General features: G+C 36.7%; 1 protein-coding gene across 2 annotated transcripts in view; it reads left to right on the forward strand.

Moving 5' to 3' along the window:
* Positions 1-25,086, forward strand: part of RNF128 (ring finger protein 128) — a 119,607-nt gene extending 94,521 nt beyond the window's left edge. For both annotated transcript variants that reach the window (XM_053917536.2, XM_024551647.4), the window contains exons 3-7: positions 5,508-5,579; positions 12,842-12,924; positions 14,046-14,142; positions 14,927-15,095; positions 24,575-25,086. In XM_053917536.2, the coding sequence (XP_053773511.1) occupies positions 5,508-5,579; positions 12,842-12,924; positions 14,046-14,142; positions 14,927-15,095; positions 24,575-24,708 (555 nt within the window). In that variant the 3' untranslated portion in view covers positions 24,709-25,086. The remainder of the gene's footprint in view (positions 1-5,507; positions 5,580-12,841; positions 12,925-14,045; positions 14,143-14,926; positions 15,096-24,574) is intronic.
* The last annotated feature ends 1,455 nt before the right edge of the window (positions 25,087-26,541 follow it).

Consider the following 26,541-nt stretch of genomic DNA (forward strand, 5'->3'; position numbering starts at 1 on the left):
CATGTTCTCCCCACCCCTCCACCCCACCCCAGCCAAACCCACCTCCCTCCCCCACCTCCACACTCCCCCTTGATTTGTCCATGTGTCCTTTATAGTAGTTCCTGAAAACACCTCCCCCACTATCCCATCTCCACTCCCCTCTGGTTATTGTTAGATTGTTCTTAACTTCAATGTCTCTGGTTATATTTTGTTTGCTTTTTTCTTTTGTTGATTATGTTCCAGTTAAAGGTGAGATCATATGGTATTTGTCCCTCACTGCCTGGCTTATTTCACTTAGCACAATGCTCTCCAGTTCCATCCATGCTGTTGCAAAGGGTATAAGCTCCTTCTTTCTCTCTGATGCGTAGAATTCCATTGTGTAAATGTACCATAGTTTTTTTATCCACTCATTTGCTGATGGGCACTTAGGTTGTTTCCAGTACTTCGCTATTGTAAATTGTGCTGCTATGAACATTGGGGTGCATAGGTTATTTTGCACTGGTGTTTCAGTGTTCTTAGGTTATAATCCCAGCAGTGGAATTGCTGGGTCAAAAGGCAGTTCCACTTTCAGTTTTCTGAGGAAATTCCATACTGTTTTCCACAGTGGCCGCACCAGTCTGCATTCCCACCAACAATGTACTAGGGTTCCCTTTTCTCTGCATCCTCTTCCACATTTGTTTGTTGATTTGTTTATGTTGTCCACTCTGACTGGTGTGAGATGGTACCTAATTGTGGTTTTAATTTGCATCTGGCTGATGGCTAGTGATCTAAGCATCTTTTCATATGTCTCTGGTCCGTCTCTATGCCTTCCTTGGAGAAGTAAATGAAACTCGATCACCAGCTTATGCCATACACAAAAGTAAATTCAAGGTGGATAAAAGACTTAAATATAAGTTGTCACGCCATAAAAGTCCTAGAGGAAAACATTGGCAGCAAAATCTCAGACTTTCCATGCAGCAACATCCTCACAGACACGTCCCCTAAAGCAGGGACATAAAGGAAAGAATAAACAAATGGGACCTCATCAAAATAAAAAGCTTCTGCATGGCTAAAGAAAACAGCATTGAAATGAAAAGAGAACAAACCGTATGGGCAAACATATTTGCCAATTATACCTCAGACTAGGGTCTGATCTCCAAAATATATAAAATACTCACATGACTGCACTCCAGAAAGACAAATAACCCAATTAAAAAATGGGAAAATAATTACTTTAAAAAAGAAAATTTTTAAAAAGCCTGCTGGCTTCAAACTGGCCAAGCCTGTTTTGCTTGTCTTTTTGGCTGCAGCCGACTCAGGGGGCCTAGTCCAGCTCTTCTTGTTCCCAACTAGCATTTGGGCAGCCTCTGCCCCAGCTCTCCAATGCCCCAGACCTACAGGTTCAGGCACTCACCCTCCTCTAGGCTATGGGTGTGCGTGAGGGGCCTTCCTTGATTTGCACTCTCCTCAGTGCTTGTGTTCTCAGGTCCCTCCAAGTTGCACTCTCCCATGTTCAGATGTGGGCTGATGCCCCCCAAACCCCAGTGGGAGCCTTGGTAGGCCAGGTGAAGAGGAGACTTGTAGCTGCTGCTGCAGGAGAATTCCCCAAAGTGCCCCCGAGGGTCTTTTTCCTTTTGAGAAAATCCTCCTGCTCAAACCTGCAGCTCCATAGAAGGAAGGGCCTGTCCTCTCACACAGCCCACCTCTCCCGCTAGACTGGGGAGTGTCTGATTCAGGGCCCCACACAGCCCAACTGTCAACTCTCCCCAGCCAGCACCCACAGTTTCCATGGGTTTACCACTTGGTCCTTATTCCCTTCCCTGAGACCTCAAGCAACCAGGTCTCTCTTGGTGCTGCTCAAGCCTTGTTGGGCAGGGGAAGGAGCCATTAACCTGGCTCTCTCCCAGGAGTCCTGCGGCAGGCCTGCTGGGTGGGTGAGGGCCTGGGGCTGCAGTTACCCTGTTCCCCCACGCTTGTCCCAGGGACCTTTTTGTCCTGAAGCAATCCCCTTACTGTCTGTTTTCTCAGTGTCCTCTATACTTTCTGGTCTCCTATCTTCATAAACGCTGGGGTGCTGTTGGCTGTTCGCTTTGTTCCTCAGTAGATCGGCTACGTGTTTCACCCATGTGCAGGGGGAAGTGGACTCTGCTCCCACCGATCTCACCACCATCTTAAGTCCCTGCCTTGTATTTTTGTATCCCCCACTTTATATTAGCATTCATATTAATGTAAGTTCTCTTCTCATTCGCATAGACTTGGACATTACATTGAAAGCTTGCTTTCAATTCCATCCTTCAAATTAATTTCAATTAGTCTTGGATATAATATATATTTTACATTCATTCTTAATAAATTGATAAGCACTAACACTCAAGATTCAGGCATTTCTATTGTGTTTCACTGCATATTTTGGAATAAGAAATCATACTATATAGACTTAACCAAGTAAATACATTAAAGTTGTATCATTTCCTTGCCAGTGCATTTCTCCAATTATGTTGTAGAGCTTCTTGCTTAAGCTTAAATCAGAAGTGCTGTAAAGACAAAGTTTAAGATTATTGTCAAAGGCTCATCAACTACATGTTTTTCTTTTCCCATTTTCTCTTCTTGGTGTATTTATCATCTACATTTTTCTAGTTTTGGTATCTAAATAGTTCATGAGCTATATAAAAAGAAAATATGATGTTCGGAATTCTAGGCCAGGGTCCTGTGGGCATACTGGTTTTTCACTTTAAGGACTTGAAACAATTTGACAAACCATAGAATCCAGGAGTTGGAAAAACTTCAAAAGTTATTTGAGTTCTTGTAATAAGATCTCGGAATATAAAGAGTTCCTTACTGAAACTCTTCTTACTGGAACAGCTTTATCATTTAGAGACTGCATGCCCTTTTGGACAAATTTTTTGTTTGTTTTGTTTTTGTTTTTTATTTTTTCCAAGCCACCGTTTTCTCATCTTTAAAATGAGGATATTATCTATTTCAGGAGGTTGCTTTGAAGATTAAATGAGGTAATAGATATAAAAAATATTTTTAAATTATAATGTCTATATAAATATAAGGAAATGATACTAGCTCCCTGCTCCAAGCCACAGTGAAAAAAGATGGCTTCCTTAATGTTGGGAAGGAAGACTTAACTCTGGTCTTCAGTGGGACTGACACTAACAACTCAGAGATTTTGAGTATGGCATTCTTCATCTTTGGTCTTTAGTTTTGTTATTTCAGATTAGATATCAGGCTAGGTGACCTCTAAGCATTCTTCTTGTTCTCAAGATCCTAAATGTAGTTCCTTTTACTGTCACTCTATTATTTACTTATGATTCAAGTAATAAAATAGAAGGGAAAATATTTGTGCTTAAGATAAAGTGCCATCATAGAATTCTCCTTGTGAGTTGTGGGATAACTCAGGATATGGCCCCCACACAACCTCAGAGAACAGGCGGCTGCATGGCCAGCAGCCATAAGGACAAGGAAAACAGTCTGTATCTGGATGTCACAGCCCTCTCAAGGCTCCTGTGTTTATCACAAAGTGTAGAATTTTCACATGCAACTGATGCTCCCTCCTCCCTCACCCTATAAATAGCACCAATGCTGGAGGCAGGGTGCGGTCCTTCTTGCACCGATTGACCACCATTGGTGCACTCCATGTAGAGTGAGTAACAAGCAGCATGTCCACAGTATGTCCATATCTGCTGGTCTTCCAGGTGATTTGTTTTCAGAATATCATGAACACAAATGCAATTCCCTGGTTTGGAGTTCCTGCATTACATGAGTTAACTCACAATTAGGTCCAAAAGTGAGAATAAGGGAGCCTCAATTAGTACTTCTTTCCTCTGAGGACTAGGCCTTCCTGTTAACTGTTTCTATTAAGTAACAATCTCAGAATTTTCTGCTGTTCCTGTGACAGCAAAGAAATAGTTTGACTAGTAATCTTTTTGGAATCAAGACAAATACCTTTCACAAAATGATATCTGATATAGAAGGTAGGTTTGGGCATTAAGGAATTTCCTCACATACCTACATGCATGGATTATTCCATTTTAAAATATATTTGCTACAGATATATAAAAATGTGTTACAAGAATGTTACCCATATTTTTGAGTAGTAGTATTTATTTTCATTTAATAAACATTTCATTGCCATGGCTGTTGTGGCTCAGTGGATTGAGTGCTGGTCTGCAAACCAAAGGGTCACCAGTTCAATTCCCAGTCAGGGCACATGCCTGGGATGTGGGCCAGGTCCTCACTTAGGGGGTGCCTGAGAGTCAACCACTCATTGACATTTCTCTCCCTCTCTTTCTCCTTCCTTTCCCCTCTTTAAAAACAAATAAATAAAATCTTTAAAAACACTTTTTATTGAGTGTGTATTGTATGCCAGATATTATGCTTCAGACTATTTAAATTATTTCTAATTTTCACATAACCTGGATGTCAGATGTGGGCTTTCCTGCTGGGGATGGAGGTGTATATATGGGGATGAGGAAGCTGTTTACCTTCTCACAATAACCTCTGGTTTAAGTGCCTACTTTTTGCTGAATTTCTACCAAGTTTGTTCATTTTGCAGTTCAAAAATAGGAAGATTGCTTATTATCTTGACATGCTGCACACCCTATCTCTCTATTCCATACAGCATCTATCCAGCTGTGATACCTGGCCTCTTCTTCAATTTACACATATATTTACTTGAGATATTTGTGTATAAAGTAGATTTTAGTGAAAGAGACAGAAGATATTTTTGCAGCATCACAAATAACTTCAGATTAGCACTGAATGTTTCATACCATCTGGGATTTTTTTTTTCTTTTGGCCAGTTCATTGTTTACTCTCTTATCTTTCCCTCATCTCTCAGATTTCCCCTATACCCCAACTTCAGTTCTGACTTAATTATGTAAAACATTTTAGTCCTTATTCCCTATGTGAGTCTGGAGCTCACCTTTGCGTGCCCAGACTCTTGTAGGTATATGCTCAGTGGGAACAAAACAGGTCTACCACTCTCAGAAGCCACCCTCCTTATAAGGCAGTAGTGATTATAAACACTAATTTTTCCATAATACCAAATAACACTGTAAGGATTGGTATCATCCTCATTTTATAGATATGTAAACAAGCTCAAAGAATTAAATGACTTCTCCAGGATTATTTATTTAATAAGTAATAAAATCAGATTTTGAATCTAGGTCCAATTGAATTTTAATTGTGTGTACTTTCTTCCAAGTGAGAAATGATTTTTAAAACTGGAAAAGATACACTTTTAAGGTTCTCTGAGCTTGAAAATAGGAAAATTGTCTTGAAACTTCATAGCATCTGAATCCATTTGGAATGGGGCTATGTAGCTTTACCATTGTAGCCCAAAGATGCTGTTTAAGAAGGCAGGGAAAAAGTGAAAAGTTTCAGTAATTTGAAAAATCCTGCCTGATAAATAGAACATTTATTATGGTTAATTAAAATCTTATCTTTTAAAAATTTATTTAACTGAATAAATATTTATTAATCTCTATCATTGCATTTTTTTAAAAAATAGTTTTTGTAATATCTATTATTTTTCATTACAGAGACAATTAAAGGCAGATGCTAAAAAAGCTATTGGAAGACTTCAACTACGCACACTGAAACAAGGAGACAAGGTATATTTATGACTTGAAAATGCTTTGTGTTTTAAAGCAACACTTAGCTGGCCATTGAGAAAGCTAAGTCTTCTTCCAAAGTAGTTTTTTCATTGGAATTTATAAATCTTACTGACTTTTAAAAATGTATTTAATGTTGGAGGTATGCTAAAAATGTCCCCCAAAGTTATCTAGTTCCTAATCTCTCGAACCTGTGAATGTTACTTTATATGACAAAAAGGACTTTGAAGACGTGACTAAATTAAGGATCTTGAGATGGGGAGATTATTCTGGATTATCTAGGTGGGTCCTAAATATAATCAATATCTTGTTAGAGTGAGGAAGGGGGAGATTTGACTACAGTACAGTAGCAGGCATGACAATGGAAGCAAAAGTTTTGGGTGATACAAGAAAGGTGCCATGGGCCAAGGAATGCACACAACATCTAGAATATGGAAAAGGAAAAAAAAAGGAATTCTCCCTTGAATCCTTCAGAGGCAGCACAGCACTGTCAACACTTTGATTTTTAAAATTATGATTTCCATGACAATGAGAGAATAAATATGTGTTATTTTAAACTACTAAGTAATAGTAATTTGCTTTAGCAACAACAGGAAGCTAATACAGTGCTTCAGTATAACTTTACTTGAACAGTTAGGTTCAGATTTAGGACAGTTGAAAAATACCATCATTGTGTAAAATGTATATCAAAGCTATCTATAGAACTTACTGAAATAAAGAATACCATTTATAATAGCATCAAAACCATTAAATAGTTATAAATCTTATAAAATAGGTACAAGATCTATATACTGAAAACTGCAAAACATGGGAAAAAATCAAGGAAGACCTAAATTAATGGAGATACATACATGTGCATGACTCCAAAGACTCACTGTTGACAAAATGTCAATCCCCCTGTCAAACTAATCTATAGATTCAATGCAGTTTCAATCAAAATCCTAGTGGATCTTTTGTAGAAATTGACAAGTTGATTCTAGGCTTATGAGGAAAACAAAACAACTACAATAACCAAAACAATTTTTAACTTTATTTTTATTGCTGACACCGTTACAGATGTCTCCATACCTTCCCTTTACCCACCTCCACCCAGCCCTTGTTCCCCCTTCCCACTGGCCATCCCCTCACTGTTGTCTGTGTCTATATGTCATGCATATATGTTCTTTGGCTAATTCCTTCACCTCTGACAGCTTTCAGTCTGTTCCATGTAACCATACCTCTGTTTCTATTTTGTTCATCAGTTTACAAGAGGGAACCCAAAAACCTGGAATTTATTTATAAAAAATTGTGTATTCATTCTTACATGTTTAAACTTCAGTCACCTTCATAGTACTCTCCATTCCATTCAATACAGCAATAGAGACTTTTTTCCCACAGCTTAAAACAGTTTTGAACTTGTCAATTTTTATGCCTTTTAGTGTTTCTGCCATTTTTTGTTCCACCCTTCCACACTGGCAAACATTTCCCTTTGAGGACTTTTTTTATCTGGGAAAACAACAACAAAAAATTGCTCGGGACAAGATCTGTTGAATAGGGGGGTGAGGCACAGGGGCTATGCTGGCTTTGGTCAAAAACTGATGAACACTCAGCGCTGCTGAGTGGGCAGTGGGCAGGTGTGCTCCTAAATCACCCATCATGAAATGGGCAAATATGTTGAGAGTCTTAAAAAATTTTTCACTGAAACCAAATGCAGCCTCTCACAACAATGCCAACTGGTACACTGATACAGATGGATTTCTAGAACACTCACCAAGTGGGGGAATCTTTGACTAAAAGGGGTCTGCCCTCCAGAAGATAATTCAAACTTTTTCTTGGGTCCCACCTCATATTTTATTAGATTCCACACATAAGTGAGATCAACTGGTCTTTGTCTTTCTCTGATTGGCTTATTTCACTTAGCATAATAATCTGCAGGTCCATCCATTCTCACAAAAGGTAAGATTTTCTTCTTTTTACAGCCATGTAGTATTCCATTGTGTAAATGTACCACAACTTTTTAATCCACTCATCTACTGATGGATACTTCGGCTGTTTGCAATTTTTATAAAGAAGAACAAATTGGATGACTAACATTACCTGATTTGCAGGATTATTTTAAAGCTACAGTAGTCACGATATTGTTGTATGGATATAATCTCACCTATAATTGGAACCTAATCAATAAAACAAGCAAGGAAAATAGAGCCAGAGACATGGAAATAAAGAACAAACTGACAATGACCAGAAGGGTTGGGTGAGGGGGACAACGGGGGAAAGAAGGGAAAGGGTTAAGTCAGGGAACATGTATAAAGGACCCATGGACAAAGACAACGGGGGTGGAGAGGATTGAGTGTGGGAGGCGGATGGGTAGGGCAGGGGAGAGTAATGGGGGAAAATGGGGACAGCTGTAATTGAACAACAATAAAAATTTTTTTAAAGATATTGTGGTATTGGAGAAAAGAGAGATCTTTATTTAAATCGATGGTACAGAAGAGAGAGTCCAGAAATAGACCTACACATATATGATTAATTGATTTTGACAAAAGTACCAATGTAATTTGATAAAAAAAGGAATAGCCAATTGTTGGCACTCCATATGCAATGATTGAATATCCACATGTGAAAAAGTGAACCTCAATCCATACTTTATGCACTTTGTAAAAAATAATTCAAAATTGATCACAGGCCTAAATATAAAATATAGAACTATGAATTTTCAGAAGAAAACTTCAAAGAAAAATACCTTCATTACTTGGGTTAGACAAAGATTACTTTCATGTGATACCAAAAACGTGTCCATTAAAAAAATGAGAAATTTGGCCCCTGCTGGTGTGGCTCAGTATATTTGTCCCTGGGTTGTGGGCTAGGCCCTCAGTAGGGGGCATGTGACCACTGAGTAGATAACCACACAGTGATGTTTCTCTCCCTTTCCCCCTCCCTTCCCCTCTGTCTAAAAATAAATAAATATTTTTTTTTTAAATGCAAAATTTAACACTGTCAAAATTAAGACTTTTTGCTCTTTGAAAGGCAGTGTTAAGAGAATGAAAAGACAAGCAATGGACTAGAAGAAAATATTTGAAAACTCCATACCTGATAAAAGCTGTATCCAGAATATATAAAGGACTCTCAATACTCAACATAAAAAGAAATGTAGCGAAAAGTGGGCAAAACAGACATTGTACCAAAGGATATATATGGATGGCAAAAAAAAAAAAAAGCACATAAAAAGATGTCCATATCATTAGTCATTAGAGAAATACAAATAAAGCCACAGTTAGATACCACAGCACATTCATTAGAATGCCTAAAACCAATACAACTGACAACACCAAAAGCTGGCCAAGATGTGGAAAATTATCACTGTCATAAATTTCCTGGTGAGATTGCAAGGTATAGCCAGTTTGGAAAACAGTTTGGCAAATTTTTATGAAACCAAATATACACTTTCCAAACAACCCAGAAATCTCACTAATAATATTTACCCTAGAGGAAAAAATATGTTCACATAAAAACTTATACACAATTGTTCAGCTTTATTAATAATTACCAAAAAATGGGAAAGAACACAAATGTCCTTCAAATAGTGAATGTAAAAACAACGGTGGTACATCCATATTCTGGAATACTATTTAGCAATTTAAAGGGAAGCGACCCCACCAATACACACAACAATATGGATGAATCTCAAATGCATTAAGTGAAAGAAGCCAGAATCAAATGCAGAAGTCCATTTATATAATATTCTGGAAAAGCCAAAAGTATAGGAACTGAAAACAGATCAGTGGTTGCCAGAGGGTGGGGGTGAAAGGAGAGGATAACTACGAATGGATACAGAGGGATTTGTTGAGGTAATAAAACTTTCTTATATCTTGATTGTGGTGGCAATTAAGTGACTGTATACTGGTATGAATTTGCAAAACTGAATACTAAAAAGTGAATTTTACTGTATGTGAATTATATTTTAATTTTCTTTACATTTTTCAGCAGTGATTTGATTTTATTTTAATCAGATTTTATTGATTATGCTATTACAGTTGCCCCAATTTTTTCCTATTTGCCCCCATGCATCCAGCACCCTCCAGTCCCTCATGTATCCCCACACCATTGTTCATGTCCATGGGTCATGCATATAAGTGTTTTGGCTACTCCATTTCCTATACTGTACTTTACATCCCCATGGCTATTCTGTAACCACCTATTTGTACTTCTTAATCCTCTCACATTTTCACACATTCCACCATACCCACTCCTATCCAACAACCATCAAACCATTCTCCATATCTATGATTCTGTCCCTGTTCTTGTTTGCTTAATTTGTTTTTTAGATTCAATTGTTGATAGATGTGTATTTATTGCCATTTTATTGCTCATAGTTTTGGTCTTCTTCTCTTTCTTAAATAAGCCCCTTTAACATTTCATATAATAATGGTTTGGTGATGATGAACTCCTTTAGTTTTTTCTTGTCTGGGAAACTCTTTATCTGCCCTTAGATTCTCAATTATATCTTTGCTGGGTAAAGCAATCTGGGTTGTAGGTTCCTACTTTTGATGACTTTGAATATTTCTTGCCAATCCCATCTAGCCTGCAAAGTTTCTTTTGAGAAATCAGCTCACAGGCTTATGGGAAGCCCCCTATATGTAACTAATGGCTTTTCTCTTGCTGCCTTTAAGAGTCTCTCTTTATCTTTAACCTTTGTCATTTTAATTATGATGTGTCTTGGAGTGGGCCTCTTTGCATCCACCTTGTTTGGGACACTCTGTGCTACCTAGACTTGCAAGTCTATTTCCTTCACCAAATTAGGGAAGATTTCCTTCATTGTTTTTTTCAAATAGAATTCCAATTTCTTGCTCTTTCTCTTCTCCTTCTGGCACCCCTATGATGCAAATATTGGAATCCTTGAAGTTGTCCCAGAGTCTGATTATAGTATCCTCAGTTTTTTAAATTAGTTTTTCTTCTTGTTCTGATTGGTTGTGTTTTGCTTATGTTCCAAATTATTGATTTGATTCTTGGCTTCATCCACTCTAGTGTTGTTTCCCTATACATTTTTTGTTAGTGTATCCTTTGTTTCTGACTGGGTCTTTTTTATGCTGCTGAGTCCCTCAATAAGTTCCTTGACCATCCTTATAACTAGTGAACTCTGCATCTGATAGATTGCTCATCTCCATTTTATTTAGTTATTTTTCTGGAGTTTTGATATGTTTTTTTTTTTATTTGGGTCATGTTTCTTTGTCTCCTCATTTTGGCAGTGTCCCTGTGTTTATTTCTATGTATTAGGTAGAGCTGCTTCGATTCTCTGTCTTGGTAGCGTGGCCTAATATAGTAGGTGTCCTGTAGGGTCCAGTGGCACAGCCTCCCCTATCACCCAAGCTGGGTACTTGAGATATGACCTTCATGTGGGCTGAGTACACCCTCCTCTTGTAGTTGATCCTTGGATCCTGTTGGCAGGTCTGTGGAAGGGATTTACCCAGTCTGGTCAGCTGCAAGCATAGGCTGTGTCCACTGACCACCAACCTCTGCCCTTTGTGGATCAGCCGTGCAGGGGCAGGGTGGTGGTGCTCTGACAGGATCTGTAGCTGTCACTGGGTGCACAGGCCATGGAGTTTCCCAGGTAGTGTAGGGCAAGGTCAGTCCCCACCTGTGTTTTGCTATGGGCCACCCTGCTTAAGCTATAAAGCAATCTGAGATGACTGCTGCTAGTGCCATGCCTGGGCCACTTAGTAAGATGTATGGGGGCTGGTGACTCCCTGAAGCTGGCTGTTGCTTGTTTGAAAGGATTTAGGAACTTGTGAAGCGTGAACCAAGACCACCAATTCCTATGGAAAAGCCACTGTTAGCAGCTGTAAGTTGGTTGGAATGGAGCCTCACAGGATCTCCAGGGTGGACCAAACAGTGTTAGACAGGTTGGTGGAGTCTCAGATACGGCACCCACCTGGCAGTTCTGTGGATCTGTGGGAGGAGGGTTCAGAAAACGGACAATGGCTTCTGCCTACTTTTCTGTCTGGGATAAAGCTATCCCCCAGCTCTCAGTCTGATGCCAGACATTTCAGTTCATCCATGTATGCCACTGGGGCCTTTCAAGGTGCTACCCTGGTGCTGGAGCTCAAAGGGAGTGAGTCTGAGTAAGTTTGTGTGTGGGTTCTTTAAGAGGAACTACTTGGGACTCGAGAAGTTTCTTCCCCTGATTCAATCCCTGCTAGTTTTTGCAGCTAGAAGTTATGAGCACTTATCTTCCTGGCAGTGGAATTCTGGGCTGGGAACCCTGGTGTGAGGCTGGGACTCTGCTCACAAGATACCCTTCCCAAATTTTTATCCACCACACATGGATATGGGACCAGCCCATTCCACATCTCTCCCCTCCTCCTACCAGTCTAGATGGATGTGGTTTCTTTAATTCCATCATTGTCAGACTTCTATTCAACTCAATTTCTTATGGTTCTGAGTGATGGTTGTTCTATAATTTAGTTGTAATTTTGATGTGGTTTTATGAGGAGGCAAGAAGTGTTTACCTAGGCCACCAACTTGACCAGAAGTCTTAATTTTCTTTAAATGGTACAAGATAGCTAAAAAATTGTACAAATTGCATTTTATAACTTCTAAAACTAGAAAAATGTTTAAATTAGAGCTACACATTTCTCTTTGGGCTATTCCCCTTTTGGTCGACATTATTATTTTACTTTTTTTTCCTTTTTATTGAATTTATTGAGGTAACACTGGTTAACAAAATTATACAGGTTTCAGGTGCACAATTCTATAACACATCATTTTTACATTGTACTGTGTGGTTCACCACCCCAAGTCAAGTCTCCTTTCATCATCATTTATTCTCCCTATACCCTCCTCCACCTGTCTCCATACTCCCCCTTGTAGTCACCACACCGTTGCCCACATCCATCAGTTCTCTTTGTTTCATTCTTACATTTTAAGTCTAAATACTTTTTATTTTAAATTTCAATTATATAATGTGTTACCAACTATAGTCACCATGTTTTACATTAGATCCTCAGACCTTATAACTGAAAGTTTGTACCCTTATACAAACTTCTCTGTATTTCTTCCACTACCAGCACCTAGCAACCACTTTTCTACCCTGTTTCTAAAGTTACACTTTTCTTCAATTAAGACAAAATAATTTTAAATTGCTTATTTAAAATAGTCATTAGTGATATGATGTTCCTCCTTCTATAGGACTTTATACAATTTAAATACATACATTTATGATGTTGCTCTGTAGTTTAATGTATTGTTTCTTATCTATCAGAGTAATAATAACTATTTGCTCATAGGAAATTGGCCCTGATGGAGATAGTTGTGCTGTGTGTATTGAACTGTATAAACCAAATGATTTAGTTCGCATCTTAACCTGCAAGTAAGTTTGATTTCCATTTATATTATCAATAAGAGTAGCTGATTTACAAAATTGATTGTAATGGGGGAAACTATTTTGAATATTTCCAAATTGATGTATTTAATTTAAATTATTTTTATTTAAATATAGGAGAATGCTTTATTTTTAAATATCATTGAAATTACTGTAAGGCTAATTATATAAAGTTTCTTTAATCTGGTGCAATTAGGAACATAGTTCCATATAAATTGAGAACCTAGTCAGCACCATAATTTATTTGTATAGACACACACACACATACTGGATTGTTTAAATTCATTCTAAAAATCCTACTAAGGAAAAAAAACTTAAAATCAACTTATTATCACCTACTTGGAAGTATTTATTCTTTTGTTTTATCCCCGTCCTGAAAGTTTTCTTAACACTCTTTTAGCTATTAAATAGTGGTTCTTGGAATGTATCACATTGCCTAAAGTATCAACAGTGTGTTGTACTCAATACAATATTGTACTATATTATTGGGAATGACCAAACATACCATGTTACAGTTAGGGAATGACAAGATAATTAAGATATGAAATACTGAACAAAGTCTTAGGTCAGCAGCATCTGAGCCATTTTTCAAGTAATGACTACTGAAACTATTTCTTTTTAACTAGAGCAATAAGGCTTTTTATATTTAAAAAATACTATATTATGCAATTTCCAAATTTTGCTTCTGTGGCTCTTAGTATTTATGCTATAATGTAGTGATTTTGAACCAGTGTGCTGCAAGAATTCTTAAAACATGCAATACCTGACTATTTAGTCAAGGGCATTGACCTCTTCCCATAGATTGTCAAATAAAAAGAAATGACAATAGCCAACACAATCATAGCCATCCCGTGTGAATGAATCAAAATTATAATGATTTTTGTCAGGCAAAAAATATGTTTTAGTGTGCTGCAGAATTTTAGTAATTAGTTTATACGTGCCATGAGATGAAAAAGGTTGAAAATTGCTACTATAATAGTGTTTAAAAGAAAAAAATCATCTGTTAAAATATGAAGTAAAATTATAGGGTAACCTGTAGTATATTAGGCAAAGTGTTGTTGCTATTTCACAACTGATAAATAAGTTATGTGTTTTTTTTTCTTCATTAGCCATATTTTCCATAAGACATGTGTTGACCCATGGCTGTTAGAACACAGGACTTGTCCTATGTGCAAATGTGACATACTCAAAGCTTTGGGAATTGAGGTAAACATTACTAAACTATTTATATGAGGAAACTTAAGCAATGCATTATTTATGTACCTGAGCCTTCAGGAGAATAACATGCTTATTTTAGCTTTGTAATGTGATATACTTACAGTTTATATCAGGAGCTGTACCTGCTTATATCACCTCCATTTTCATTCCCCACCCCTTTCCTCAAATGTACCTGGTTTTTGGTTAGAATTTGAAGTAATAACCTTCTAAACTACCACCTGGCTTCTGATACCCCTTTTTCATTTTTTTACCATGTTACTATTCCATAGCAATGAAACTTGTAGCTTAATGAGCTTGTATAGTTCCAGAAAGTATAATAAATATTAAATTATATTTGGTAAATTAAAAATAAAAACTACTTCTCCCACAGTACACCCAACAGAGGATCAAACTCAACAAACTCTTCCTGATTGTAGGAGGTATAGAGAATAACATGATTCTCAATTCCCCTACAGAATAGCATGAGGTTTTCTTTTTGATTGACTACCTTGTACCAGTCATTGTATTATGAAGTGCTAGCATCACCCAGATGAATATGTCAGGGGTGACGAAAATCTGTTTGTAACACCTTTTTCCCCATTGGTGGACCCAGTTACTCCAACTTCTCTGGCTGGGACCAGCAAGACATTTTTGTGATTATTAAAAGAGATTATAGGTTTAAAAGGTTAAAAGCATTGCTATAATAAGTCACTTATGAATAAACATTATATGGTATGTTAAAGAAAAGCATATAGTCTGAAAGTCTTTTAATTTGTTCAAATGCTTTTCAAAGGGGGATGTTGAAGATGGATCAGTGTCTTTACAAGTCCCTGTATCCAATGGAATATCCAATAGTGCCTCTCCTCATGAAGTTGATAATCGCAGTGAGACTGCATCATCTGGATATGCTTCAGTTCAGGGAGCAGATGAACCACCTTTGGAGGAACATGTGCAGTCAGCAAGTAAGCACCATGCTGAGAACCAAAGTACTCCACAAATAATCCATTGTGGATCTTATCATTTGTTACACTCATCCATCAATACACTTCAGATTTTTTTCTATGAACAATGGAATGCAGTATGTACCCCTACCTTAACTCAATATGCATATTCAAATGTACCTGAAACATGAAATACTGAATACGTTAGGAATGAGATTATTCACAGAAGCAAAGGTTTTATTGGAATGTTTCTCTGATTCATTTAAGTGTTGTCTTGTTAATTTACAGAGGATAAGGAGAAACTTTAAACTTCAGAAGCCATTGTTTATTGCACACCAATCAGAAATTAGGAAAGGAGTTCTGAAATGTTAAAATAGAATTCAATTTCCAAAAGCTTAATTTATACATAACTTCTCAGGAGCCCATCTTTTGCACAGATTGAAACTTTAAGAATAGTATGTGCTGCCACCTGTTGATTATTTATCATGAAATAATAAACCTTGTAAACTAAAACTGAATACAGTAATGCCCCCTCATCCATGGTTTTGCTTTCCATGGTTTCAGTTGCCCACAATCAATCACAGTCTGAAAACATTAAATGGACAATTCCAGAAATAAACAGTTCATAATTTTTAAACTGTGCACCATTCTCAGTACTGTGATGAAATCTCACACTGTATAAGCTCCTTGCTCATTAGTCACTTAGTACCCACATCGGTTATAAGATCGACTGTCATAATGCAGTGCATGTGTTCAAGTAACCCTTATAGTAACCTAATGCTATGTCATAATACCTATGTCGTTCACCCCACTCAATCTGATCATATAGGCATTGCATCATCTCACATCATTGCAAGAAGAAGGGTGAGTACAGTACAATAAGACTGGTGAGAACATATTCACATGATTTTTATTACAGTGTAGTTATAATTGTTCTATTTTATTAATTGTTGTTAATCTTTTACTTGTGCCTAATTTATAAATTAAATTTTATCATATGTATGTACACAGGAAAAAACTTAGTTTATATAGAATTCAGGGCTGTCTGCAGTTTCAGGCATCTACTGGGGGGGCTTGGAACATATCCCCTGCAGATTACAGGGGACTACTGTACATTATTTTTAAATTCATGGGAATCAGTATTGCAACTTAGTAATATCATAGCAGTAAAGAAATTTTAGGGAATTCTGTTATTTTTTTCTTAGAAAACCTCTATACAAATTTTTTCTTGTCTTCCACCTTTCTTATGGTTTGAATTTTTTTCTTAATCCTCATTTTGAGATAAATTTCGGCATAAAGTTGAAGAAAAACTAAATGTCAAGTTGACTTGTGATATGTCAAATGTCAGCTTCTTATGACATAATCCTTTGTCCACTGTAGGCTTATCAGTGCAATAGATACCATTTCTGAAGATGTCCTTAAGAATAATATACAAATACAAACCTTTGATTGTATGTAATCTATTCTTCAGACATATCCTAGAGTATAAAATCATCATAAGAATCTTAATAATCTCAGGATTATTCTGCCTATAATAGGAAATCATTGTCTATTTGCCCCAGATGAGATTTTGTACCCCTAACTGCGTGGTAATAGAATTCAGTGAAGATAAAGGAGAGTGTACAAGATAATTCAGTTTACTGCTAGGCTTGTTTTAAAAAGTTCCAACCTACTTCTTTTGGTGATCTGTTCTTCCTGTGGGGGCAGGTGGTAAGCAGAACAGTTTTTACAGAGAATCTGAGAAATAAATGAAATGATGATCCATGTTTCACCTCCTGTATTCTTCGTAAGAATGAATGATAGTAACACCTACCCAAGTGTCTCAAACTTTTGTCTGAAACAAGGGAGACACTATCTCTGTCCTCGATTCTTCTCTCTTCTTTTTTCTATTGATTCAATATCCTTTTTCTCTAATTCATTTCCTAATTTCCAACCTTCATTCTGCAGTCATAGTTTGAGCCACTATCTTCTCTCTGTCCATTCCTTCCAGCCTTCCTCCTCCAAGAACTGGGGAAGACTAGTCTGACTCCTGTTCCTCCTTTAAAACTTGCCCCTCTTTGAGAAGGCTTCCTTGACTTGCATATGTGACCCTCCTGTCTGCTTCTGTAGAAGTTCTATCATTGCACTTATTCCACTGAATTGTATTAAAACTTTTTAAAGTTCCTTTGGGTAGGGACTGCATCTTATTATTCACTGTTTTATATCTGCACCTAGCATAGTCTGCCATATAATAGATACTCAAATAAGTGTTGAATAAATGACCACCTAGAATAGATTTAATTTTATATGTGATTATGTATCACTACTTCAGGTACCTTGCCGATTAACCATTGATTATGACAACAGTTGATTTAAATAACTTCGTAAACACATAATTGATTTGTTCATGTGACATGTCCTATCATTGTGCTAAGTTCTGTTAATAGCACTGGTTTTCAAACTTAAGCATGCATCAGATCATCTGGAGGGCTTGCTAAAACAGAGGTGCTACCACCAGTTTCTGACTCAGTAGATCTGGGTTGGGGCCTGAGAATTTTCATTTCTAATGAGTTCTCAGGTAATACTGATGCTGCTGGTCCAGGGACAACACTTTGAGGACCACTAAATAAAGGTCTTAGTTCTTAAACTTGGCTGTAGATTATAATCACCCAAAGAAACTTTAAACATTACTGATGCTTGGGCTCTACCCCAGTATGGTTAGATCAGAATCCATGAAGGGTAGGGCCCTAGAACAGATTCACAAAATTTTATTAATTTTAATTTGAAATAATTTCAGATGACAGAAAAGCTTCAAAAATAGTACAAAAATGACTGTATACCCATCATATAACTTTTCCAAATGTTAACATTTTATATAACCATATGTAATGATCAAATCCAGGAAATTAACTGATAAGATACTAATTAAACTACAAATGTTACTCAAATTTCATCAGTTGACCCACTAATGTTCTTTCTATGTCCCAGGATCCCATATTACATGTCCTTTTTTTTTCCTTTTTTTCTCCCAGATTTATTGAGATATACATACTTGATAAATAACATAGTTTCAGGTGTACAACATGCTGATGTGATACCCATATATATTGCAGAATAATCATAAAATTTTTACATGTGGTGAAAACACTTAAGATCTACTCTTTTAGCAACTTTGAAGTATATAATACAGTATTGTTAACTATAGTCACCATTTAGTAAAATAGATCCCCAGAACTTATTAATCTTATAACTGGAAGTTTGTACTCTTTGACCAACATTTCCCCATTTCCCTTAATCCCCTGTCCCTGGCAACCAACATCATACTGTCTGTTTCTATAAATTTGGCTTTTTTAAAATAGACTCCATATATAAGTGAGATCATGTAGTATTTGTCTTTCTTTGTCTGACTTGTTTCACTTAGCACAATGTCGTCTAGGTCTATCTATGCCACTGCAAATGGCAGGGTTTTCTTATTTCTCATTTCTAAACAATACCTTGTATATAATTTTCTTTATCTCTTCATCTGTCAATGAACACTTAGATTGTTTTCATGTCTTGGCTATTGTGAATAATGCTGCAGTGAACATGAAGATACAGATATCTCTTCAAGATAGTGATATGATTTCCTTTGGATAAATATCCAGAAGTGGGATTGCTGGATAATATGGTAGTTCTATTTTTAATATTTTGAGGAACCTCCATACCATTTTCCATAGTGTACCAATTTACATTCTCACCAACACATCCTCGCCAATACTTATCTTCTGTCCTTTTGATAATAGCTATTCTAATATCTTACTCAAATGACAATATATCATTTTGGTTTGGTTTTGAACATCTCTTCATGTAATTGTTGGCCATTTATATGTATTCTTTGGAAAAATATGTATTCAGTTCCTCTGTTCATGTTTTAATTGGATTATTTGGTATTTTGCTATTGAGTTGTATGAGTTCCTTATATATTTGGGATATTAACATCTTATGTAATATGTGGTTTGCGAACATTTTCTCCCATTCTGTAAGTTGCCTCTTCATTTTGTTGATTGTTTATTTTGCTGTGTAGAAGCTTTTTATTTTGCTGTAGTCTCACTTGTTGATTTTTGCTTTTGTTCCTTGTGTTTTGGTGTCATGGCCAAAAAATTTTTTCGAGACCAATGGCTAGGAGATTTTTCTCTATTTTCTTCTAGGAGTTTTATGGCTTCAGCTCTTGTGTTTAAGTCCTTAATCCATTTTTAGTTCATTTTTGTGAGTAGGGGTCCAGTTTCATTCTACTACATGTGAATATACAGTTTACATTTACATTTTACAGTTATTGATAAGACTCTCTTTTCCACATTGAGTGTTCTTGGCTCCCTTGTCAAAAATAAGTTGACTGAATATTCATGGGTTTATTTCTGGGCTCTCACTTCTGTTCCATTGATCTATGGGTCTGTTTTATGCCAGTACCATACAATTTTAATTATTATAGCTTTGTAGTATAGTTTGAAATCAGGAAGTGTGAAGCCTCCCATTTTGTTCTTCTTTCTCAGGATTGCTTTTGTTATACAGGCTCTTCTATGGTTACATATTAATTTTAAGATTTGGTAATATATCTGTGAAAATGCCATTGGAATTTTGATAGGGATTCCACTGAATCTATAGATGGCTTTGAGTAGTATGAAAATCTTAACAATATTAATTGTTATGCTCCATGAACATTGGATCTTTTTATTTATCTGTGCCTTCTTCAAGTTGGTCACCAGTGTTTTATAATTTTCATTGTACAGGGTTTTTGTTTATTTTTTACTTCTTTGGTTAAAATTATTCATAAGTATTTTGTTGTTTTTGATGTTATTGCAAAAGTAATTTTCATTATTTCTATTTCAGATGTTTCTATTTCAGATGTTTCGGAAACATCTGAAATAGAAATTGTGTATAGAAATGCACTAATGATTTTTGTATTTTGATTTTTTATCCTGCAACTTTACTGAACTCATTAGCTCTAACTGTCCTTTAGTAGAATCTTTAGTGTTTTCTCTATATAAGGTCATGTCATCTGGAAACAGATACTTTTACTTATTCCTTTTTGATTTTGAGGGCTTGTTTCATTTTCTTGACAAATTGCTCTAGCTGGGATTTACAATACTATGTTATATAGGAGTGGTGAGAGTGGGCACCCCTGTCTTTGTTGTCGGTGGACCAGCACCAGAATGTTACCAGAGAGTGGACCTCATTTCAGCAACCTGGGTACTTGAGTTCTAGCTAAGAAAAATTTCAGAGCCAAGACTCAAACTATAAGAGAAAGTTTATTTAGTAAGTTACAGAGATAGAAGAGAGCTGTAGAAGAAAGAGGCTCAGGAAACAAGTTACAGAGGCAAAAGAAGGGCCCTTGGAGCTTAGGAGAGAAAAAGATAAAGATAACATGCCTTGGGGGAAGTAGAGGGGGAGAGGAAAGGCACAGTGGTGGGGGTGGGTGGTTGGGGCAGGTGGTGAGCATGCTCACAAGAGGGAGAGGGAGGGAAAGCCACATTGGGTCTTCCTCATAAGGGCTTTTAAGCATGTGGATTTTAGGGGAGGTCCCAGGAGAGGATCTCAATAGAAATTCATCAGCTTTCTAGGTGTGTCCTTTCAGGGATGTGGTCTCTAATGATTGGTTGGTGCCAGGGGCAGGGGTTCATTAGTCAATACAGCTGGTCCTGGTGTCATCCATGGCATCTCTCCATCTGATTTTGCTGCTTTTCTGGGCCTGGAGCTGAAACACAACTGAGGCCTAGATGTATTTGATGCAGATCAGAAACTCATTGTCCTCGGAGCTTAATGCTTAAGAGCTATTCTCCAGCCACCTTGGTAGTTCATCCTCTAAAGGGGTCTAACCGCATGACTAGCAACATACCAGGGGAGGAAAGGTCAGGGGAGGGTCCAAACCACATGGCTAGAGCTATGAAAGATCAGGAGGTATAAACCACATGGCCAGCAATATGCTAAAGGTGGAAAAGTTATGCAGGGGGTGAGGTTCTTATTTTCCCAGGTTTGCCCCTTGCTAGGCACTGGGGCTTTCTGCCCTGGTGATCTTCTATAGCTGGCCCATCATCTTTGCTCTGCTTATGTCTGTCTAACTGCCTACTAGAGTCTTATTCCTGGTTTTAGAAGAAAATCTTGCAGCTTTTCATCTTTGCATAAGATATTATCTGTGGGTTTGTCATATATGGTTTTTATTGTATTTGGGTATGTTCCTTTTATACTTAACTTGTTGAAAGGTCCACATTGCATTTAATTGTAATGTCTTCTTAATTTCCAAGACGTGATTATTCCTTAGTCTTTGTCTTTCATTACCTTGGCACTTTTGAAGATTACTGGTCAGGTATTTTGTAGAATATCTCAGTCTGAACTTGTCTATTGTTTCCTAGTGATTAAATTTATTGCCCTTTTCTATTTTAGTCAATAATACCAGAGAAATGATGTTCCCTTTTCTCCCTCATGTCATATGAGTCCTTTATATGATTCCCATGCCTTATTACTGATGGTTTGAACTTTACTCAGTTGGTTAAGGTGGTATCTGCCAAACTTCTCCTCTTAAAGTTACTATTTTCTCTTTGTAATTATTAATTATCATATAGAGAAACACTTGGAGACGATGAAAATTATTGTCATCATACTTTTACCCAATAATTTTAGCAATTATTGGTGCTTCTCACTTGTAATAATTATTACTGAAGTATGTGCGAATGGTGATTTTTTTTTACATCCTTCTTTCTACATTAAATAAGCTTCTATTTTCAGGAACAGCTATCCTTTTTCCATTTATTTATTCAATTATTTATAATAGCATGGATTCATAGATATTTCTTTTATTCTGTAATATTATTCTCATGATTTATTCATTACTTAGATTGTTCTAGATTTGGTCATTGAGAACTTCCTCAAGTTGCTTTCTGTTTTCTTTCAGTATGTCCCATCAATTTTTGAGCACTTCCTTACATTCTCACACCACAAGATGTTTGGTGCCAGGGATTAGCAAACTTTTTTGTAAAGGGCTAGATAGTAAATATTTTAGGTTTTGAAGGTCAAAGGTCTCTTGCATTTTTTGTTTCTTTGTCTTACAACCTTTTAAAAATGTGAAACCACTCTTAGCTATGGATTTGGGCCACAGGCTATAGTTTGCTAAACCTAGGCTAGAATCTAGGTTAATCTTGTACCCTCCTTGCCCTATCCCTAGAATCAGCCATTTCCCCAAGAAGCCTTTTTTGGAGAACAGTATTTTGAAACCAAGATCAGGACACTAGGTATGCTCATTGCTATTGAGGTGTCATTGCTATCAACCCCTTTTAATAACAAGGCCGGGAAATATGTGCTCATGCAAATATATACACATATCTGCACCCATCTATTCATCTATCTATCCATCCACCCATCTGGAAAACAATGAGCTCATACTGATACATCCATTTCCAATGGAACACCACAGTTTATTTTAGCCTTCCCCTTTCTCTATTTGTAATTTCTTTTTCTGACAGTGAGAAACCTGTCTTTCATTATCTACAATGTATTTACTTACTTGTTCAGTCCCAGAACACACAAAAATACTTTCAATATTGCTAACTCACAACCCTGTGGAAAACAATTTCACTGACAGTTCTTTTTGTTTTTAGCCTTATAAGACAGAGTCAAAATACTGTTTTCCAGTGTTGCTAAGTTAGTTCTGTTCTTTTCCACTACCTTCAGGATGGTTATTTTTTTCATCATTAACATAATTATGTTCATTTGTTACCATTTGCATTCCATTTTGGTAGTCTCCCCAACATCATGGTTGTTGGGTTGTTTTGTTTTGTTTTGTCTATCTATGCATTTGAGAAAGCATAGGTAATTTTTTTCAAGTACCCAGGTTTTTGAAATGTGAACCTAGGTTTAAGAACTGTTATATTTAGGATAGAAAAGAAGCAGAAGATGTAACTTTTGCTCTTATTGGGGTTATAATCTAATAAAAGTAATCACACTTCCTGGACTTCCTGGAAGTCTATTTCCTTTGCCAGACTGGGGAAGTTCTCCTTCATTATTTGTTCAAATAAGTTTTCAATTTTTTGTTCTTCCTCTTCTCCTTCTGGCACCCCTATAATTCGGATGTTGGAACGTTTCAAGATGTCCTGGAGGTTCCTAAGCCTCTCCTCATTTTTCCGAGTTCTTGTTTCTTCATGCTTTTCTGGTTGGATGTTTCTTTCTTCCTTCTGGTCTACACCATTGATTTGAGTCCCAGTTTCCTTCGCATCACTATTGGTTCCCTGTACATTTTCCTTTGTTTCTCTTAGCATAGCCTTCATTTTTTCATCTGGTTTTCGAACAGATTCAACCAATTCTGTGAGCATCTTGATAACCAGTGTTTTGAACTGTGCATCCAATAGGTTGGCTATCTCTTCCTCGCTTAGTTGTATTGTTTCTGGAGCTTTGCAGGAAGCTCATAGAGTCCCAAAGAAGCTGGAGCCAAGGAGGAACACACCAAGGCACATCATAGTTACATTACCCAAGATTAAACACAAGGACCTACCTCCAAAATTACTGTATCCAGCAAAGCTATCATTTAGAATGGAAGGGAAGATAAAGTGCTTCTCAGATAAGGTCAAGTTAAAGAAGTTCATCATCACCAAGCCCTTATTATATGAAATGTTAAAGGGAGTTACCTAAGGAAAAGAAGATAAAAAATATGAACAGTAAAAATGACAGCAAACTCACAGTTATTAATGACCACACCTAAAACAAAAACAAGAGCAAACTAGGCAAACAACTAGAACAGGAACAGAACCATAGAGATGGAGATCACATGGAGGGTTGTCCATATGGGAGTGGGAGGGGGAGAGGGGGGGAAAGGTACAGAGAATAAGTAGCATAGATGATAGGTGGAAAATAGACAGGGGGAGGGTAAAAATAGTGTAGGAAATGTAGAAGCCAAAGAACTTATAAGTATGACCCATGGACATGAACTATAGGGGGGATTGTGGGAGGGAGGGGGTGGGCAGGATGGACTGGAGTGGGGGGGAAATGGGACAACTGTAATAGCATAATCAATAAATATATATTTTTTAAAAAGTAAGCACACATGTGAATCAAAAAACAGTAATTGTAGCCCTGGCTGGTGTGGCTCAGTGGATTGAGCGCCAGCCTGAAAACCAAGGGGTTACCGGTTCAATTCCCAGTCAGGGCACATGCCTGAGTTTTGGGCTGGGCCCCCAGCTGGGGTCGTGCAAGAGGAAACTGCACATGGATGTTTCTCTGCCTTTCTTTCTCCCACCTTTTCTCTAAAAAGGAATAAAATCTTTAAAAAAAGAAAATCATTTTAAAAAATGAGTAATTGTAAATATTATAATAATGCCATAGGTCCTTTTATGTAAGACATGGTATAAATCATATAATTATTAAAGGAACAGGGAATAAGTATAATAATCAGAGTATTATGGAATTAGACAAGAAAGACTTCTTACACATGACTGTTGAGTTTGGTCTGAAAGAAGAGAAGAGTAAAGTCATTCTAAAATTGTTATTTCTTTCTAAAGATGAAAATCTACAGTTGGTAAACCATGAAGCATGTTCCATGGCAGTGGATGTTGTTCCTCATGTTGACAACCCAACCTTTGAAGAAGATGAAACTCCTGATCAAGAGACAGCTGTTCAAGAAATTAAATCATGAAGTGTGTGTCAATGGAAAACTTGATCCTTTAGTAGTAACAGAATTGCCAATCAGGGCCTAGTTTCTTATTAATGAACTTGATAGATTTAATAAAGTAAGAATGATATGGAAAGTACTGAGATGACTAATATGCTATACTTTAATGGCTTAAAATATTTAACCTATTAACTTTTTTCACAAACTCAATATAATGTTTTTTCATAGAGTAGTTTCCTCTCAATAGTACTAGCAAGATTTTTAAACATTCAAAACTCTCTTCAAATAGTCATGTTTTTCATTTGTAACAATTTTCTTATAAAAACATGTTTTTAAAATGTGAAATAGCTGTGATCATTTTGTTTTATGATAGTATCTTAATTAAAAAATACTACTACTTTAGCTTGGGCTGTATGTGTCAGGTTTTTCTCCAGGTGCTTATGTTGATCTGGAATTGTATTATAAAAAACAATGCAAACTTAAGCTAGGACTTCATGAAATGTCTATTTAAGCTACATTAAATTGATAGAACAAGATAAAAGCAAAATAATCATTTTAACTATTTCTTGTTTTTATATTAGGTTAAATGTACTTCATGTAAGTGCTGAGTGTAGTTTATCAGAGAATATGGACTGGACTAGATTGGTTGGTATATTAGTGCACTAATGTGACACAAAATTACAGACAAAAAGTTTCCTTACAAAACTATAACAATTTCAGAAGTAGAGTATATCAGTTATCATACCATTTGAAAAGGATAAGTTGAGTTTACATTTTATCTGAATGGGCTAAAATTACATTAGCTAAACTAAAATTCTGTCCATGTAGCTATAAATTTTGTGAATGCATTTTCTTGGTGTTTGAAAAAGAATTGGGGGAGGGGGGAGAATTCCAGGTGCCTTAATATAAAGTTAGAAGCTCCATCCACCAAAGTTAAATAAAGTTATTTAAAAATGCACTTTATTTGTATTCTGTATGGCTTCTCTTTTATTTTAGAGTTCTGTTTCCAGTGCAAATTCCAGCAGAATTTAGGCAAAAGCAGAACAGACATGTATTTTTGTTTCCTAAATGTAGAATGGATGAAACCATTGCATTCTTGTACACTGATTTGAAATGCTGTAAATATGTCCTGATTTGTATTGATTCTCTTTAAATATAAAATGTAAATAAACATTATAATAAAATTTTGTATCTGTTTAGTTAAATAATCCTAAACTAACTTTTGATATACAAGGTCTGTCCAGAAAAACTCCAGCCATTGTTAATATAATGAGAACAGTGTGCATGACATCAGCATTACCTGGCAGCCAAAGAAAGTGGACTGGAATGTGCATGTGTGAACAATGACAGTTTCACTGTCCTAGTCAGTGGGGGCAGTAGACATTGAGTAGGCATGTGTACTGTGTGGCATTCAAAATGACTGAGCTAGTAGAGCAACAAATCTGCACCAAATTTTGCGTTAAGCTTCAACATTCCTCCTTGGAAACTATTTGATGATTCAGAAGGCTTTAGCTAAGGGCAACTGTTGATTGTCCACTTTGTCATGACAATGTGCCCACTATGCATCATGTCTCATGTAGATTTTTTTGGTGAAACATCAAATTATGAAGGTGACTCAGACCTCCTACAGCCCAGATCTGGTGCCCTATGACTTCTGGCTTTTCCCAAAACTAAAATCACCTTTGAAAGGGAAGAGATTTCATACTACCAATGAGATTCAGGGAAATATGAGAGGGCAGCTGATGGAGAATTGGAGAACTGTGTGAGGTCCCAGGTGGCTACTTTGAAGGTGGACTGAGGTGTCATTTTCCTATGTACAATGTTTCTTGTATCCTGTATCTCCTTCAATAAATGTCT

This window comes from Desmodus rotundus, chromosome X, assembly GCF_022682495.2.
Source record: "Desmodus rotundus isolate HL8 chromosome X, HLdesRot8A.1, whole genome shotgun sequence".
NCBI classification, from domain to species: domain Eukaryota; kingdom Metazoa; phylum Chordata; class Mammalia; order Chiroptera; family Phyllostomidae; genus Desmodus; species Desmodus rotundus.